General features: G+C 33.6%; 1 protein-coding gene across 13 annotated transcripts in view; it reads right to left on the bottom strand.

Annotated features, from left to right (window-relative positions):
• KDM4C (lysine demethylase 4C) overlaps positions 1 to 15,258 on the bottom strand; it is a 433,156-nt gene that overhangs the window by 159,773 nt on the left and 258,125 nt on the right. For all 13 annotated transcript variants that reach the window (XM_074282887.1, XM_074282892.1, XM_074282890.1 and 10 more), the window contains 2 exons: positions 2,748 to 2,929; positions 1,005 to 1,218 (listed from right to left, as the gene is read on the bottom strand). In XM_074282887.1, the coding sequence (XP_074138988.1) occupies positions 1,005 to 1,218; positions 2,748 to 2,929 (396 nt within the window). The remainder of the gene's footprint in view (positions 1 to 1,004; positions 1,219 to 2,747; positions 2,930 to 15,258) is intronic.

Raw genomic sequence — 15,258 nt, 5'->3', positions numbered from 1 at the left:
TCAGAAACCCTGAGGGTTTTCCCCTTGCAATTTGACTTTTTTTTAACTAGGCAAAAGAGACCATTTCTTTCCTCTTTTGTTACCCATCCTTAATCACTAAACTGATTACTTAAAAATGCCCAAGGTCTCTCACTGCAACTAGGGCATTCCCCAGCCATTCTGATCTAAATCTGGTGACTGGATCCCAAGGAAAGAAAGTGAAGTTGGTGACCTTGCACAACCCTCCCTCACTTAAAACAAATTCACTTTGCAGATCATGGCATCACCTCCCTATAATCAAGGTCTCCTTCAAGGATAAAGAACAGTCACCACACCTCAGTGTAGAGCAGATTTGAGAATATATAATTGTCTATTCTTTACTATGCAAGAATCTAGCAGATTAATATAATGAAAGAAATAAAACTTAACTTTAATTCTAATTTTGGGAAATGCTTACTATCCATGGTTTCATGGACACTGAGAGCATAAAACAATATCTATTCAATGTTGTGGATCAGCATTTTATATTTACACTAGGGATTTAGGAATTGAGTCCAACTTCACCACTTATTATGTCTCCTAATCTCTCAAGAAATAATTTTTACTTATTGATAAAATGAGTGGCTTAAAAGAAAGAGGTATTTTCTAGCTTTAGCTCTCTGGCTCTACCTTTGTGAAAACACAATTCACTAATCATTCCAATAATATATAAATCAAAAAACCACTATAGCTATACAACCAATTCTGATTGCTTAAATGAAGTACAAATTCATCATAATCTCTGCAAACTGGGGCAGAAGCAGAAGATTCTTTCTAAAGCCTCATAGAGAAAGAAAATTAGCATGGTATGCATTGGTTCTCAAGAGAAGTAAAATAAAATTTCTCCTTAAGAAAATGATCAAGAAAAATCAATAACAAAAATTTCTGAGTAATTGAGATTTTTAATAGCCTAAAAGTACAACAAAGAAGAAACTTTCTGCAGGAATTAAAAAGCCTATAAATTATTGAATAATCCATTTATTTACTTGCATGAACCTGTACACAACATTTTGCACAGGAAATTAGAAGACTTGTTCCATCCTCTTGAATGAATGCATTGGATGGAGAATGTTCTGTGTTTTCCTCACTATAAATGAAACACATCTCTGGAATGAGTGGCTTAGTCTTTTCCACGGCAGAAGTCACTTCACTGGATTTAGTATTCCATCTACAATAATTTTCTTCATTACTGTTGTCTGGCTGAAAAATACAATGTTTATATTTCAGTAAAAGGTAGCAAGACTTTTTTCCATTATGTCTCCTAGTCTTGTATTCAGTAATTAATTTAAGAATCCTGGACACCCTGGAGATTCCCTATATAATGACAACAAGGTAGATAAAAGGAATAATATTAGCAATAAAACAGTCAAAAATGTATGCTGCGAACTTATAATGGCCAAGGTTGACTTGAAAGAAGAGATATGAAAAGACTCTTTTTCCTGTCTTCTTTATATGGGTAGAAGACTATGTATAATGTTTAAAATGTTGACTTGTTAAGGTATAATCTTTAGTAAGATGAATTGAAACAGGACAAAATGAAATAAAATTTATAAAGTGCTTTAACACAATGCTTAGAATATAGCAAGTCCTTAATAAATGCTTGTTTCCTTCCTTGATCTCTGGCAAATAGGAAAAGGATAAAATGGAAAATACAAATGAGATAAAAACAAGATAAATAAAAAGATTATTTTTTAAAAATGCCTACTTTTTTCACTTGGAACTCTATAACTCTCATGTATCCAATGATTTGATCTAATCATTTCCCAGCATCTTCCAACTTGTATCCAGTAAAAGAAGGGGGAAAACTTTTGACAGTTGAAGAAATGGAAAAGTAAACTAATAAAGGACATTTCAGAGAGGTCAGATGATTTGTCCCAACCTTAGCATATGGCTAAATGAAGAGAAAGCTTTTCTAGTCATGATGATATCTTGTACGCATCACATACAAGCATAGTATGACCAAAATATTTCCCTTTCTCAAGAAAGTTAATAAGAGTAACATTATTAAACTCTGAAAATGTCTACACAAAATCAATTTTTTAACATACAAGTCTAAGAAAAAATTATGTCTTGAATGTTTCTCAGATTTTATCTATAAATATCATGACTAACCTAAGAAATTCTGTCTAAAGTCAATGTTAAATAATAATTACATATAACTGTGTTGTTTTTTTTAAACTTGCTCCTATCAAGAAAAAACTGTTCAATTTACATAGAAACGATGTACTCCATATTGTTTCCTGCCACCCCACCCAAAATAGAGTCACTTGAGAGACAGTTAAAGTGTCAAATTAATCAAGAAGTATTTACTGAGCACTTAGTTTCAAATGTTTGAAGATGACAAAACAAAACTAAAAATAAGGGTTCAAATTTAACACATACAATTACAAAATAACTATCATAAACTTAACCTATTTTTAGCTTTTCAAGATTTTAGATAGTTAAAGTTCAGTTATACATTTGTTTAAATAAAAGGAAGGGAGGGGTAATTGAGGGAATTATAAAATTAAATAAGTACTGGTCATTTCTTGAAATTTACTTAAGAAATTCAAAAAATTTAGAAAATAAAGACATATGATAGTTTATCTATAGGTATATTTAATTACACCTTCTCTTCAACTTTCCAGTATAATTGCCAAATATCACCTTTAATAATAACAAGACATTTTGATTTAAATCCAAAGGGGGAAAAAATGCTTTAATCATTTGAATTGTAAAACCTGTCTTACCTTATAGTAGGGCATTAAGAGAGTGCAAATAGCACAGTATGGTTCCATTTTGGCAACAGCTGCATTGTATTCTTGCTCTGCCACAAAATTTGGTGCTTTGGTCTGCCAAAGGTAGACAAGAGGCTTGGCCCAGGATTCAGTTTCTTGTACTTCTTCTTCAACGGATGGAACCTCAGGGAGTTCTTAAAGAAAAGAAACACTTAAAAATACTTGGTTCTTGCAAACTAAAGAAAATGGAATTATATCTTGATATTTAAATAGTAAGATCTTCATATGATATGAATTAGCAATGCTATATAGCAAGTTTAATTTTTCCCGTATTATCTATTAAATATCACATACCAATAGAATAAGGGAGAATTTTAGTATCTTCCTACCATTTATATCAATTTTGACTAATTATGTAGACTATAAATCTTTAGTTCAAGTATTTAGTGAACCTATTATTATAAGCAAGGCACTGAGATGCCTTTTGTCAACGCCAGCCCCAGCATTCATTACAAAATGTATACTTCAGTCTTAAAGAAAATTTGATATGTTACATTTAAAGGTAGCATAGAAAGATGAGGAAAAGTTCACTAAGTCATTAAGTCAATAAGCATTCAATACTTGCCCACTACATACCCAGTCACGGGCCAAAGTGCTAAAGGAACAAAGAACAGCAAAAAAAGCCACCCATTTTAAGGAGCTTACAATCTGAAGGAAGGGACAACATGCAAACATAAAAATTGTCACATACAAGTTAAATGAGAGGTAATCTCAGAGGGAAAGTCCTTAAATCAAGAAGACCAGGAAAGACTTCTTGAGGTAGGTGGAATTTTAGCCAAATGAAAAAAGTCAGGAAAACCTGGGGATCGAAATGAGCAAGGGAAGGCATTTCAAAATGCCCACAATCTGGAGAGGGAGTGTCTTTCATGAGCAAGACCAAGGACACAGCAGTATTAATTGCATTAAATTATTGTATTAAAATGTAAGAACACTGAAAAGACAAAGAGGGGCTGGGTTATGAAGGGATCTAAAAGCAAACAGAAGATTCTCCTTTTGGTCCTGAAGGTAACAAGGAACAACTAATTGAATTTCACTGAATAGGAAAGAGGGGAGTGATATGGTGAGCCCTGGATTGTGATGGCAATTAGTCTAATTCACAAAGCTCAATGCCAGTGTCTACTATGTACAGAAGAGAAATGACAAAATATTTACCTAAATCACAGTCTTTACCTCCACAGATCTTAGAATAAGTAGAGGGTTAAAGTGCACACAAACTAGTAACAACAGAGAACAATTTTAACATAATTAATTGGGGTAATTCTAAAATCCTAATTAGCATATTTTCCACCAAAATAAGAACCATGTATGTTGTGAAATGTTTGTAGGGTCCTCAGTAATTATCAGAAAGATATTCCTGATAACCCTTTTATTCAACATCCATATTATTAATTAAGCAAACTTGTTAACTTAAAAAGTAGTCGCTTCATCAATGGAAAAAGTTTGTAGGACAGAAATAACCCAAAAAAATTTTAACAGACTCCATGAAAATGAAAAGTCCTTGTTTCTGAATTTAAATATAGACTTAATTACACAGTAGAGAAGTATCCACAATATTTGCCTTAAAAATGGAAGATAACAAATAGTCAATTAGACCTACCAGCTATCCCTTGGAGGAATCCATACATAACAGAACTCAGTAGGGTTTTAACCATATTAAAAATATCTTTTGATTGACTAATAAGTATTTGCTGGATTGAAAAGAGTAACTCATATGCTCACATATCATAACTTCAACATAAAAGATAAGGGATTTAACTACTCTGAAGTACTCTGAATGCTTCTAAACTTTTGGGGTTTTTTGCAATTCAAAGTGACATCATGAGGTCATAAGTAGGTAAAGTCTGAAAGCATGTATTTTGAGAGGCTAATATTTAAATTGAAATTTTAAAGGTTACATTAAAGTGCATTACATCACATTTGAAAAATTTTACCTGTATTTACTAATTTGGCAACGATTATATGTATATAATATTATTTTATTATTGAAAACAACCTTACAAATGGTATCCTGATTTTAAGCCACACCTACACTAAAGAACATAGGCCCTACACAATGTACAAATTATAGAAGAGATAAAGAATTGGCTAATAGTCTGATTGATACTAGAACACTAGCATTTCTAGGAGAACACTATAAAATAAGGCTAGAAAGGTAGGTTGGAAACTGTTTTCTTAGATACAAGAGAAAACAATAATGTCCTGGTCTATTATATTAACAAAGTCTATGAGACTATGTTTCACTTCATAGGCAATAAAGAGACATGAGTGAAATATTTCCAGTACCTTTGGAAACATTATTTTAACAAAATATAAAAAATGGATTACAAAAGGGTGCAATACAGAGCCCATTACTATAGCTCAAATAAAGACAGTAAGAACTTAAATTAAAATATATAAGAAATGTTGTGGAGATAGAAAAGTAATAAACTTAAAATTCAATGAACAAGGAAACTGAAGAGTGAGGAAGGGATAGAGCTAATTCTGAGATGAGAGTAACTTGGCAGGATCATATGAAAAAGATTTAAATTAGGAGGATTTAAGTTTTTGAAGAAGAAAGTGTTAAGTTGGATTTTTGCTAAGTGGAATTTAAAGTTCTGCTGAAAAATGCAATATAAATAGGCAAAAGGTATCTGGAAAACAGACTGGTTAAGTGACTTGCCCAGCTAGGAAGTGTTACTCTATGCACTGTGCCATCTACCTGCCCCTCAAATTAGTTTTTATAACATCTCTATGAAGTAGGCAAGCAAGAGGGTAATTACTAAGATTATTATTATAATTGTGAATTATATGTTAATTATTAATTACATTATTATACTAATATTAATTTTATAATTATAATATGAACAAATAGCAAAATTAATTATTTAAAGCTCATTTTCTTGAATATTATCATCCTTACATTAAAGGCTTGGAGAATTCACTGTGAATTACTATCATTTATTTCAGAATCCAAAGAGAGAAAGTATAATGAGATATAGTTCTTGAGCAAATTTTATGCTACCTTTCAATAACCCCAAGATTTTAATTCATCACCACAGGTACTCCCTTCATCAAGACTGAAAATCTCTCTTTATCTTAGTATATATAAATTTTGTGAATTTCTATAGCAAGAAAAAATCATCCATGTGTGTCTAAATTTCTGGTAATAAGCCTGAAGGACCAGAGTCTGTTACCTGGTTATAGACATACAATCTGTAATTAGGTTAGTCTTGGAAGACTTGCAACTTGACAGCACTGATTATATCTTATATTCAGTGAGCATAGCCTTTATGGTGTCAAAATATGTCTTGGACCAAAATTTTTCTTGATGTGGTGATTAGTAATTCTGGGTTCTTTTGTTTCAAGCATAAATCTTTAGCAGAAGGAAAGAAGGGAGGAAAGGAGGGAAAGAAGGAAAGAAGGGAGGGAAGAAAGAAAGGAGGGGGAAAAAAGAAGAATGGAAGGAGGGAGAGAGGAAGAGAGGAAGGGAAGAAAGGAGAAAGGGAAAAAAGGAGGAAGAAAGAAAAGGAAGGAAAGAGGGATAGACAGAGGGAAAAAGGAAGAGGAGGAGGGAGGGAGACAAGCATTTATTAAGGTACTATTTGACAGGAACTACACTAAATACTATGTAATTTCATTTGATCTTCATAGCAGTCCTGTGAAGTAGGTGCTATTATGATCCTCATTTGATAGTTAAGAAAACAGTCAGGGACTTACCAAATGTTACACAGTCAGCTACAAAACGCTAGACAAGTACTGTTCTTAGATCTTCCTGAATCCAGACCTAAAACTCTATCCATTGTACTGCATGGGAAAAGTTTATTATTTCTTCAAAAGTAAAACTCCAAAATATAGGCTTCCCAGATTAATAGAGGATGAAGTAAATTGCTTAAATAGTCCCATTTCAGAAAAAGAAATACAACAAGCTATTAATCAACTCCCTAAGAGAAAATCCCCAGGAACAGATGGATTTACATGTGAATTCTACCAAACATTTAAAGAACAATTAACTCCAATGCTATATAAACTATTTGAAAAAATAGGGAATGAAGGAATCCTAGCAAACTCCTTTTGTGACACAGACATGGTACTGATACCTAAACCAGGTAGGTTGAAAATTGAGAAAGAAAACTATAGACCAATCCTTTTAATGAATATTGATGCTAAACTCTTAAAAAAGATGTAAGCAAAAAGACTTCAGAAAATCATCCCCAAGATAATACACCATGATCAAATAGGATTTATACCAGGAATGCAGGGCTGGTTTAATATTAGGAAAACTATTAGTATAATTAACCATATTAATAATCAAATTAACAAAAACCACATGATCATCTCAATAGAAATAGCATTTGACAAAATCCAACATCCATTCCTACTAAAAACACTTCAGAGTATAGGAATAAATGATAAAATAGTCTGGGGCATATATTTAAAACCATCAATAAGCATCATATGTAATGGGGATAAATTGGAACTTTTCACAATAAGATCAGGAGTGAAACAAGGTTGCCCACTACCGTGTTTCCCCGATAATAAGACCTATCCTGAAAATAAGACACCCACATACTCTTTAATATTCCGCTAAAATAAGCCCTCCCCCGAAAATAAGCCCTATCGAACTTACTATGAAAACGGTCATCATGGTGATCCCCTGCGCTATATGCTGCGTAGCGGTACCTTCAGTAAGCAGCGCCGCCCTCCCCTCCCGGGTGAAACACACGTCGCGCTCCGAGCTGCATCCAATCAGAGCTGCAGCAGTGAGCGCGTCATCCTCTTCTTCCCTGGTGATTTGCTTGCTGGCGCTACTGAGAGCAGCGCCGCGGAGTAGAGCTGAGACAGGACCATCTAAAAACTCGGTAAGTTCAGTAAGCGATGGAGAATAAAATAAGCACTCAGGGGGCATGATGGAGGCTAAAAGGGGCATGATGGAGGCTAAAATGGGCATGATGGAGGATAAAAGGGGCATGATGGAGGCTAAAATGGGCATGATGGAGGATAAAAGGGGCATGATGGAGGCTAAAATGGGCATGATGGAGGATAAAAGGGGCATGATGGAGGATAAAATAAGCCCTCCCCTGAAAATAAGCCCTCTGGTGTTTTTTAGTCCCAAAAAAATAATAAGACAGTGTCTTATTATCGGGGAAACACGGTATCACCATTACTATTGAATATTGTATTAGAAATGCTAGCCTCACCAATAAGAGTCGAGAAAGAGATTAAAGGAATTAGAGTAGGTAATTAGGAAATCAAACTATCACTCTTTGCAGATAATATGATGGTATACCTAAAGAACACCAGAGATTCTAATAAAAAGTTACATCAAATTAAAAAGCTTTTGTACAAACAAAACTAATGCCAACAAGATTAGAAGGGAAGTAACAAATTGGGAAAATATTTTTACAGTTAAAGGTTCTGATAAAGACCTCATTTCCAAAATATATAGAGAACTGAGTCTAATTTATAAGAAATCAAACCATTCTCCAATTGATAAATGGTCAAAAGATATGAACAGACAATTTTCAGATGATGAAATTGAAACTATTTCCACTCATATGAAAGAGTGTTCCAAATCACTATTGATCAGAGAAATGCAAATTAAGACAACTCTGAGATACCACTACACACCTGTCAGATTGGCTAAGATGACAGGAAAAAATAACGATGAATGTTGGAGGGCATGTGGGAAAACTGGGACACTGATGCATTGTTGGTGGAGTTGTGAAAGAATCCAGCCATTCTGGAGAGCAATTTGGAACTATGCCCAAAAAGTTATCAAACTGTGCATACCCTTTGATCCAGCAGTGCTACTACTGGGCTTATATTACAAAGAAATACTAAAGAAGGGAAAGGGACCTGTATGTGCAAGAATGTTTGTGGAAGCCCTTTTTGTAGTGGCTAGAAATTGGAAAATGAATGGATGTCCATCAATTGGAGAATGATTGGGTAAGTTGTATATGAATGTTATGAAATATTATTGCTCTGTAAGAAATGTCCAGCAGAAGGAATACAAAGAGACTTGGAGAGACTTACATGAACTGATGCAGAGTAAAATGAGCAGAACCAGGAGATCATTATACACTTCAACAACAATACTATATGAGGATGTTTTCTGATGTAAGTGGATATCTTCAACAAAGAGAAGATCTAATTCAGTTCCAGTTGATCAATGATGGACAGAATCAGCTACACCCAGAGAAGGAACACTATGAATTGAGTGTAAACCGTTTGCACTATTGTCTTTCTACCCAGGTTACTTTTACCTTCTGAATCCTATTCTTACTGTACAAAGAAATTCGGTTTTACACACATATATTGTATCTAGGATATACTGTAACACATTTAACATATATGAGATTGCCTGTCATCTAGGGGAGGGCTGGTAGAGGGAGGAAGGGGAAAATTCAGAAAAGAAGTGAGTACAAGGGATAATGTAAAAAAAAAATTACCCATGCATATGTACGTACTGTCCAAAAAATTATAATTATGAAATTAATATTAAAAATAAGTAAACTATAAATTAAGCAAGCTATAGGATCAGGATCCCGTTTTCCCCAGCCTTTTCTCCCCAGCAAACAATTCCCACAATATAGATAGACAGAACAATCTGGGAATGTATAGAACAAACTGACCTAGTCCGTATCTACCATCCCATAAGTTGTGAATATTTATCTCAGGGTCAGCAAAAGACATGTGTTTGCTTAAATTCAAATTTATGTCTTGTTTCTTTTCCCACTGATCTAGCACCTGTTTTCCCAGCCAGTATCAAACTGTTTTAATGATGGATGTTTTCTAATATATATATATATTAGTTTTTTTTAAAAAATAGCTTTCGTGCTTAAAACAGCCAATGAGGATGAGCCAACAAGGGATGGTGCTAGGGTAATATTGCATCAGGGAACATTTTATTGTTGATGATGACTATGCTCGGGCCTCTCTTTCACCTCTTATATTGTGGAAGTTCTTCCTCCTCATGAGAAATGAATAAAAACTTTTGTTTACACCTTGAGAGATCTCTGAGAATTATGGGTGGTTTCCATACCCCACAGTACCATCTAATTACCCTTGCAGCCAATATTTGCTAAAATCCTTTTATAAAACCAGGCTTTCAACATTATCAAAATTAACCTAGCCCTCTATGAAGATACAAAGGAGAAGAAACAAATTATAATAGTTTTAATTTTAAAAGCAGCTCCACATAGGCTTTGCTAACAAGTAGAAGACTAAATAAAATTCATGTAAGTACCATGCAAGTATTTAAGTAAAGTGTTTTCCCCATTCAAGTTAGGATCCTTAAGCAAAAACAAACAAAAACACCACATTAAGATTACAATAAAAACGCCTTGTTTCTGCCTAAATCCTTTCATCCTTTCACCATACTACAATTGCAAAATAGAGATTGCCAGCAGCAAGGGGGAAAGTACTAACCTTTGTATGCAAATGATTTTTGGTGGCAAGGTTTACTCACTTTAAGTCCTCTCTTAATGAAAAAAGCCTAGAAATTCACTCTTTACAAAATAGTCAAATTGTTCTAAAGATAAAAACACAAGGGGGCAGCTAGGTGGAGCAGTGAATAGAGCACCAGCCTTGAATTCAGGAGGACTTGAGTTCAAATTTGATCTCAGACACTTAACACTTCCTAGCTGTGTGACCCTGGGCAAGTCACTTAACCCCAGCCTCAGGAGAGAAAAAAAAAAAAAAAAAAAAAAAAAAAAAGACAAGCTTGAGCAAAGGCCAGTGTGGCAAAATTTTATTACTGCAATTGTGGCTGCCATTATCTTGATCTAGATTAAATGTCATCTACATTTTACATAATTGCACATATAATAATCTATATCAAACTGATTACCATTTTAGCTGAAGGGAGTCAAACTTGGAAGTATATCCCATATCTTAGGAGAAAAATGCTTGTTTTTACTTACAGGGGCCCCCTCAAGTTAAGAAATGTGGATGTCACAAATTTTATATAATCCTTTTGATTAATTAGGATTATACTTTCTTTTTTAGTGTAGAATTCAGAATAGAAGAATGCCAAATCACTATTAGCTAATGAAGTGATATTATTCTGTATGAAATATTCTACCATTCATCCTGTGCTTTGAAAAAATGAATCTTAATAAAATTGCATATAGAATAATATCCTCCAAATTACAAATTATTTTGTTTTTTATATATATATATATATATATGAAAAACTGTCATATTTAGCTGTTATATATAGCTGTCAAATTGCCCAAAAAAAGGGAACCATTCATAGTTTTACCTAAAAATCACATCAGAAGTAATTACGAAGTGGTATTCACAAAATCTTCTAACACAATATTAAAAGCTATAAAGAAAAGAAACAAAAAGGCAACAAAACATAAACAAAAAAATAGATCAGGAGATGCAAAAGTAATGATTATTATTTTCTTACATGTATCTTTTTTTATTCAAAATATTAAGATTTTATGGACTTGTCATTCAAGTCTAAATAAATTTGAAGATAGTTTTATGCACTTTTAACTAAAAATTTTTGAAATGTTAATAATAATTTGATCATATTTTTGTATTGTTATTATTTCCCTAATACTAAACTTAAGAGGACAGAAAGAAAAATCAAAGTTGGACTTAGTCTTCTAACTAAAGAAGAAAAATGTGTAAGAGTCAAGTGAATAAATAACAAATTAAATATTTACAGATATGGTTATATACTCAAACATAATTATATGAACAATAATAAGAATGAATATAAAAATGAAAAAAGTATCCCAATGTTTAATTTAATCTAAAAGCTTGTGGAAAACATTCAAACACCTAATCGTAAGGAAAAATTATTCAAAGAGAAACTAACTTAAAATGGTCTCAAAAGGAAAACACTGGGGTCATTTATAGAAATACCAGCTTGATGCCAATCCTTGCTGATCTATCCCAACAGATGTAAAAAGAAAGACTCTAATACAGCACAATTTTCTTCCAAGAAAAATCAGGTGGTTCCATAGCTGACTGTGCCCACAACTCAAAGAGTCTGGCAGATATGGCGTTGGACTCACGGACATCAAAAATTGTTGAACTTCAAAGCCCTCAGGAATAATTGGAATGCCAGAGACATGATAAGACTGTAGCAGGACTTCAAAATCTGCAGGAATCATTGGATTCCCCAACACATAAAATAATGGACAATAGATTGGTTTTGGACTATCTCTTGGCTGCTGAAGAAGGTGTGTGTGACTGATGTTTACATACCCTCCTTCTAGGATGTCTGGAAATCTTTTACAAGACCAGGTTGATTTAAATTGTTCATTATATCACTACTTGCATGTACAATTCATGTTTGTTACACTACATTGAGCCTGTACCAGTTGTGGGGAGAGTCACCACTAACATTATTGCTATATGCTGTGTAATACTTCCCATACTGATGGGTTTGTGGATACCTGTTTCTAGTAAGACCCTTCAGCCCAGAAACCCCCTCGCATTATCTGGCTTGACTCCCCACTTCCCTTTGGTGTTTTTCCTCTCTCTGAAAAGTCTGAGGGAGGAGGGGGAGAATGATCATCTCCTTTTTAATATGTTCACCTCCCTTCCTGAGAAGTTGGGGGGGGTGATCATCTGCTTCATGGGGTTCTCACCTCCCTGAGAAGTCAGGGAGGGCATGATCATCTCCTTTTTGGTGTTTTCACCCCCTTTCCTGAGAAGTCATGGAGGGCATGAGCACCTTTGTTCTAAAACAAAAGAAAGCTGGAAATGTAGAGGGCTAAAACTCTGATGAATCAGATGAGAGCATTTAAGGCTACCTATTTGATGTGAGACAATGGCTCTATTAGCATATATTTGGATGATGGCTCTCCTCATCATTGGTGCTTGATGAATATTTGCTGGTGAGATAATTGTAGGCATGGATTGGAAGGCTGAGGGAGAGAGGCCAGAGTGAGTTTGTGGCAGGATGAGGAGGAGAGAGGCTGGAGATTCAGGACATCAAAGCTTGCCTGCCTCCTTCACTTCTCCCCTTAAATACCAAGGCCTTTGATTTATTCTGACTCTGGCTGACCCTGAGGCCCTCCAGGGAGCTAGCCATACTTTACAGGAAGGGTTTAAGATGAAAATAAGTTTATTATGGATGAAACAAGCAAATCAGAGAGCAGAAATAAGTGGCTAGATTTATTTAGAGTGAGAAAGTCGGATTAAGGAAATGGGAGCCAGGGACTGAGGAATTGACAACAAAGGAATAAATATTACAGAAACACTGAAAGTATGTAGGGATGGTAGCACACAAACCATTGAGGAATGAATCTAGGTTAAGTATAAATGGCTGGGAAGAGGACAACTCAAGGAGAAAGGCAGGTGATTAGTTCATGGAACAGTTAAAAATCATAAAGTTATTATTGGGCAATAATATATAGGAAAGCTTTATGCTTTGCAAATATTTCTTATCATCACTAAACATAATTGCTAATTAGCACATGAGATATGTATGGAAAGGCTCAGATTAAATAATTAAAATTATAAAAGTAAAAACAGCTAGAGGAACACAGCATGGTGATTACAAAGAATTAGACATGACTGAATGACTGAACAGCAATAGCAATCAAACTATCAAATGCTAACATTATGAAAATATGAAGTGGATAGAGCACTAGGCCTAGAGATTAAGAGATCCAAGTTCAAATGTGTACTTACTAGCAGTATAAACCTAATCTAACTCAATCATTCTTTGCATAGAGATAATAATAATACCTATGCCCCAGAGTTGTCGTTAAGAATTAAATGAAATAATATCTGTAAAATATTTAGCACAATACTTGGAACAAAAAAATCAACAAAGTGACTTTCTGCACTGAACATCAAAATAGAAATCCTTGAAATCAGAGGAGAGATGAAAAATGAAATTGAAAACAAAACAAAACAAAAAATAAACACTGAATCAATAAAATTATGTGTTGTGGGGGGGGAGGGGAGATTTGTTTGGTTGTTTTTGTTTTTATTTTTTGGGGGGAGGAATATAACAAAGCTTTGATCAGTCAGTAGCAAATAATTTAATGAAGCACAGAAATACCAGTATCAAAAATGAAAATTAAATTATTAATAAATTGATAATAAAGGAAATCAGGATCTCTCCCAAATGATATGCTAATAAAACTGACAAAATGAAATGGATTACTATTTTAAATGGGTTATCTCTATCATTACCAAGTATTATTGTTATTAAAATTAGAAAAATAATAATAAAGTCCATATCAGAAAACAAAAGCACTCAATAATATCAAAGGAAATAATGAAAAAGTAAACAAATGAAGCACAAAGTATTAATGAGCAAATTTTTGATTTCCATTTTAAAAATGGAAAGTAGAATAGTAAAAGACAAAGTAGAATAGTAAAAAATAAAAGAATAGTAAAAATAGTATACATTTCTAGAAACAACTGAAGAATTTAGAATAATCCAAGAAAACAAAGAAGGGTAAGACTATGTACAATAGCAAGAAAAATTTGAATGCAGAAAATGATTTAAAATGGCACCTCCCATCACCTATCACAATATTATAAATGGACACAAACCAAACATAAAAGATTAAATCATAACAAAACAAACCTTTCAGATCTATGAGTAGAAAATAATTCTTATCCAAATAGAGGGAAAAAGGAATAATAAAAATTATAAAAATTTTGTTCTACAAAATAAAAATACTTTTTTTAGTTATAAACAAACAGTACAACTAAAATAAGAAAAGAACTGTTAGGGGGAAGGAAGAGAAGAGAGTAATTTTGTATCAACTATCTCTTGCAGAAATCTGATATCCAAAGTAATATTAGGTTTGTTACACTAATAAATAATACCAAGAATAACTCTCTGAAAAGATGTAAACAGTTTTCAAAAGATGAGTTACATGATTAGCAACTATATCAAAAAAAAAAAAAAAATGCTTCAAAGCACTAACTAGAAGGGATAAAGATAATTTTTTAGTACCTACCACATGCCAATAATTATGCTAAAGAGCAAAGGACAATGAACCTCAGGAAAACCCTTTGAGGGGCATGCTATTATTATTCACATTTTACAGTTTACAGTAACAGATAGGGGACTTGCCCAGGGTCACACAGCTATCAAACTCTAATCTAGCCTCTAAAGAGGCTAGATTTCAACTCAGTTTTTCCTGATTCCAAGCCCAGCACATTATCCACTGCACCATTTTCTAGAAGTTAGAAATGTGGAATGCAATCACTTTAAGGTTTAATCTCAGGAGGCCAATTAAAAAAAAAAAAAAAAAAAAAGCAGTCCAATAAAGACCAAAATATTTGCAACAGCACTTTTTGTGACACTTCAAAACTGGAATTAGTGTGGTACCCACTGATTGGGAAATGGTTAAAGCAGTCTGTAATGGATGAATGCATCAAAAAAGTTACCAGAAAAACAAAGTATTAGAGAAAGCTGGGATATCCTACATGAAACATAGCAGAGTTGAACACACAGAACACACAGAACACACACACACACACACACACACAC

This window comes from Sminthopsis crassicaudata, chromosome 1 (genome assembly GCF_048593235.1).
Source record: "Sminthopsis crassicaudata isolate SCR6 chromosome 1, ASM4859323v1, whole genome shotgun sequence".
Taxonomy (NCBI): Eukaryota; Metazoa; Chordata; class Mammalia; order Dasyuromorphia; family Dasyuridae; genus Sminthopsis; species Sminthopsis crassicaudata.
This window is presented reverse-complemented; position numbering and strand designations above follow the sequence as displayed.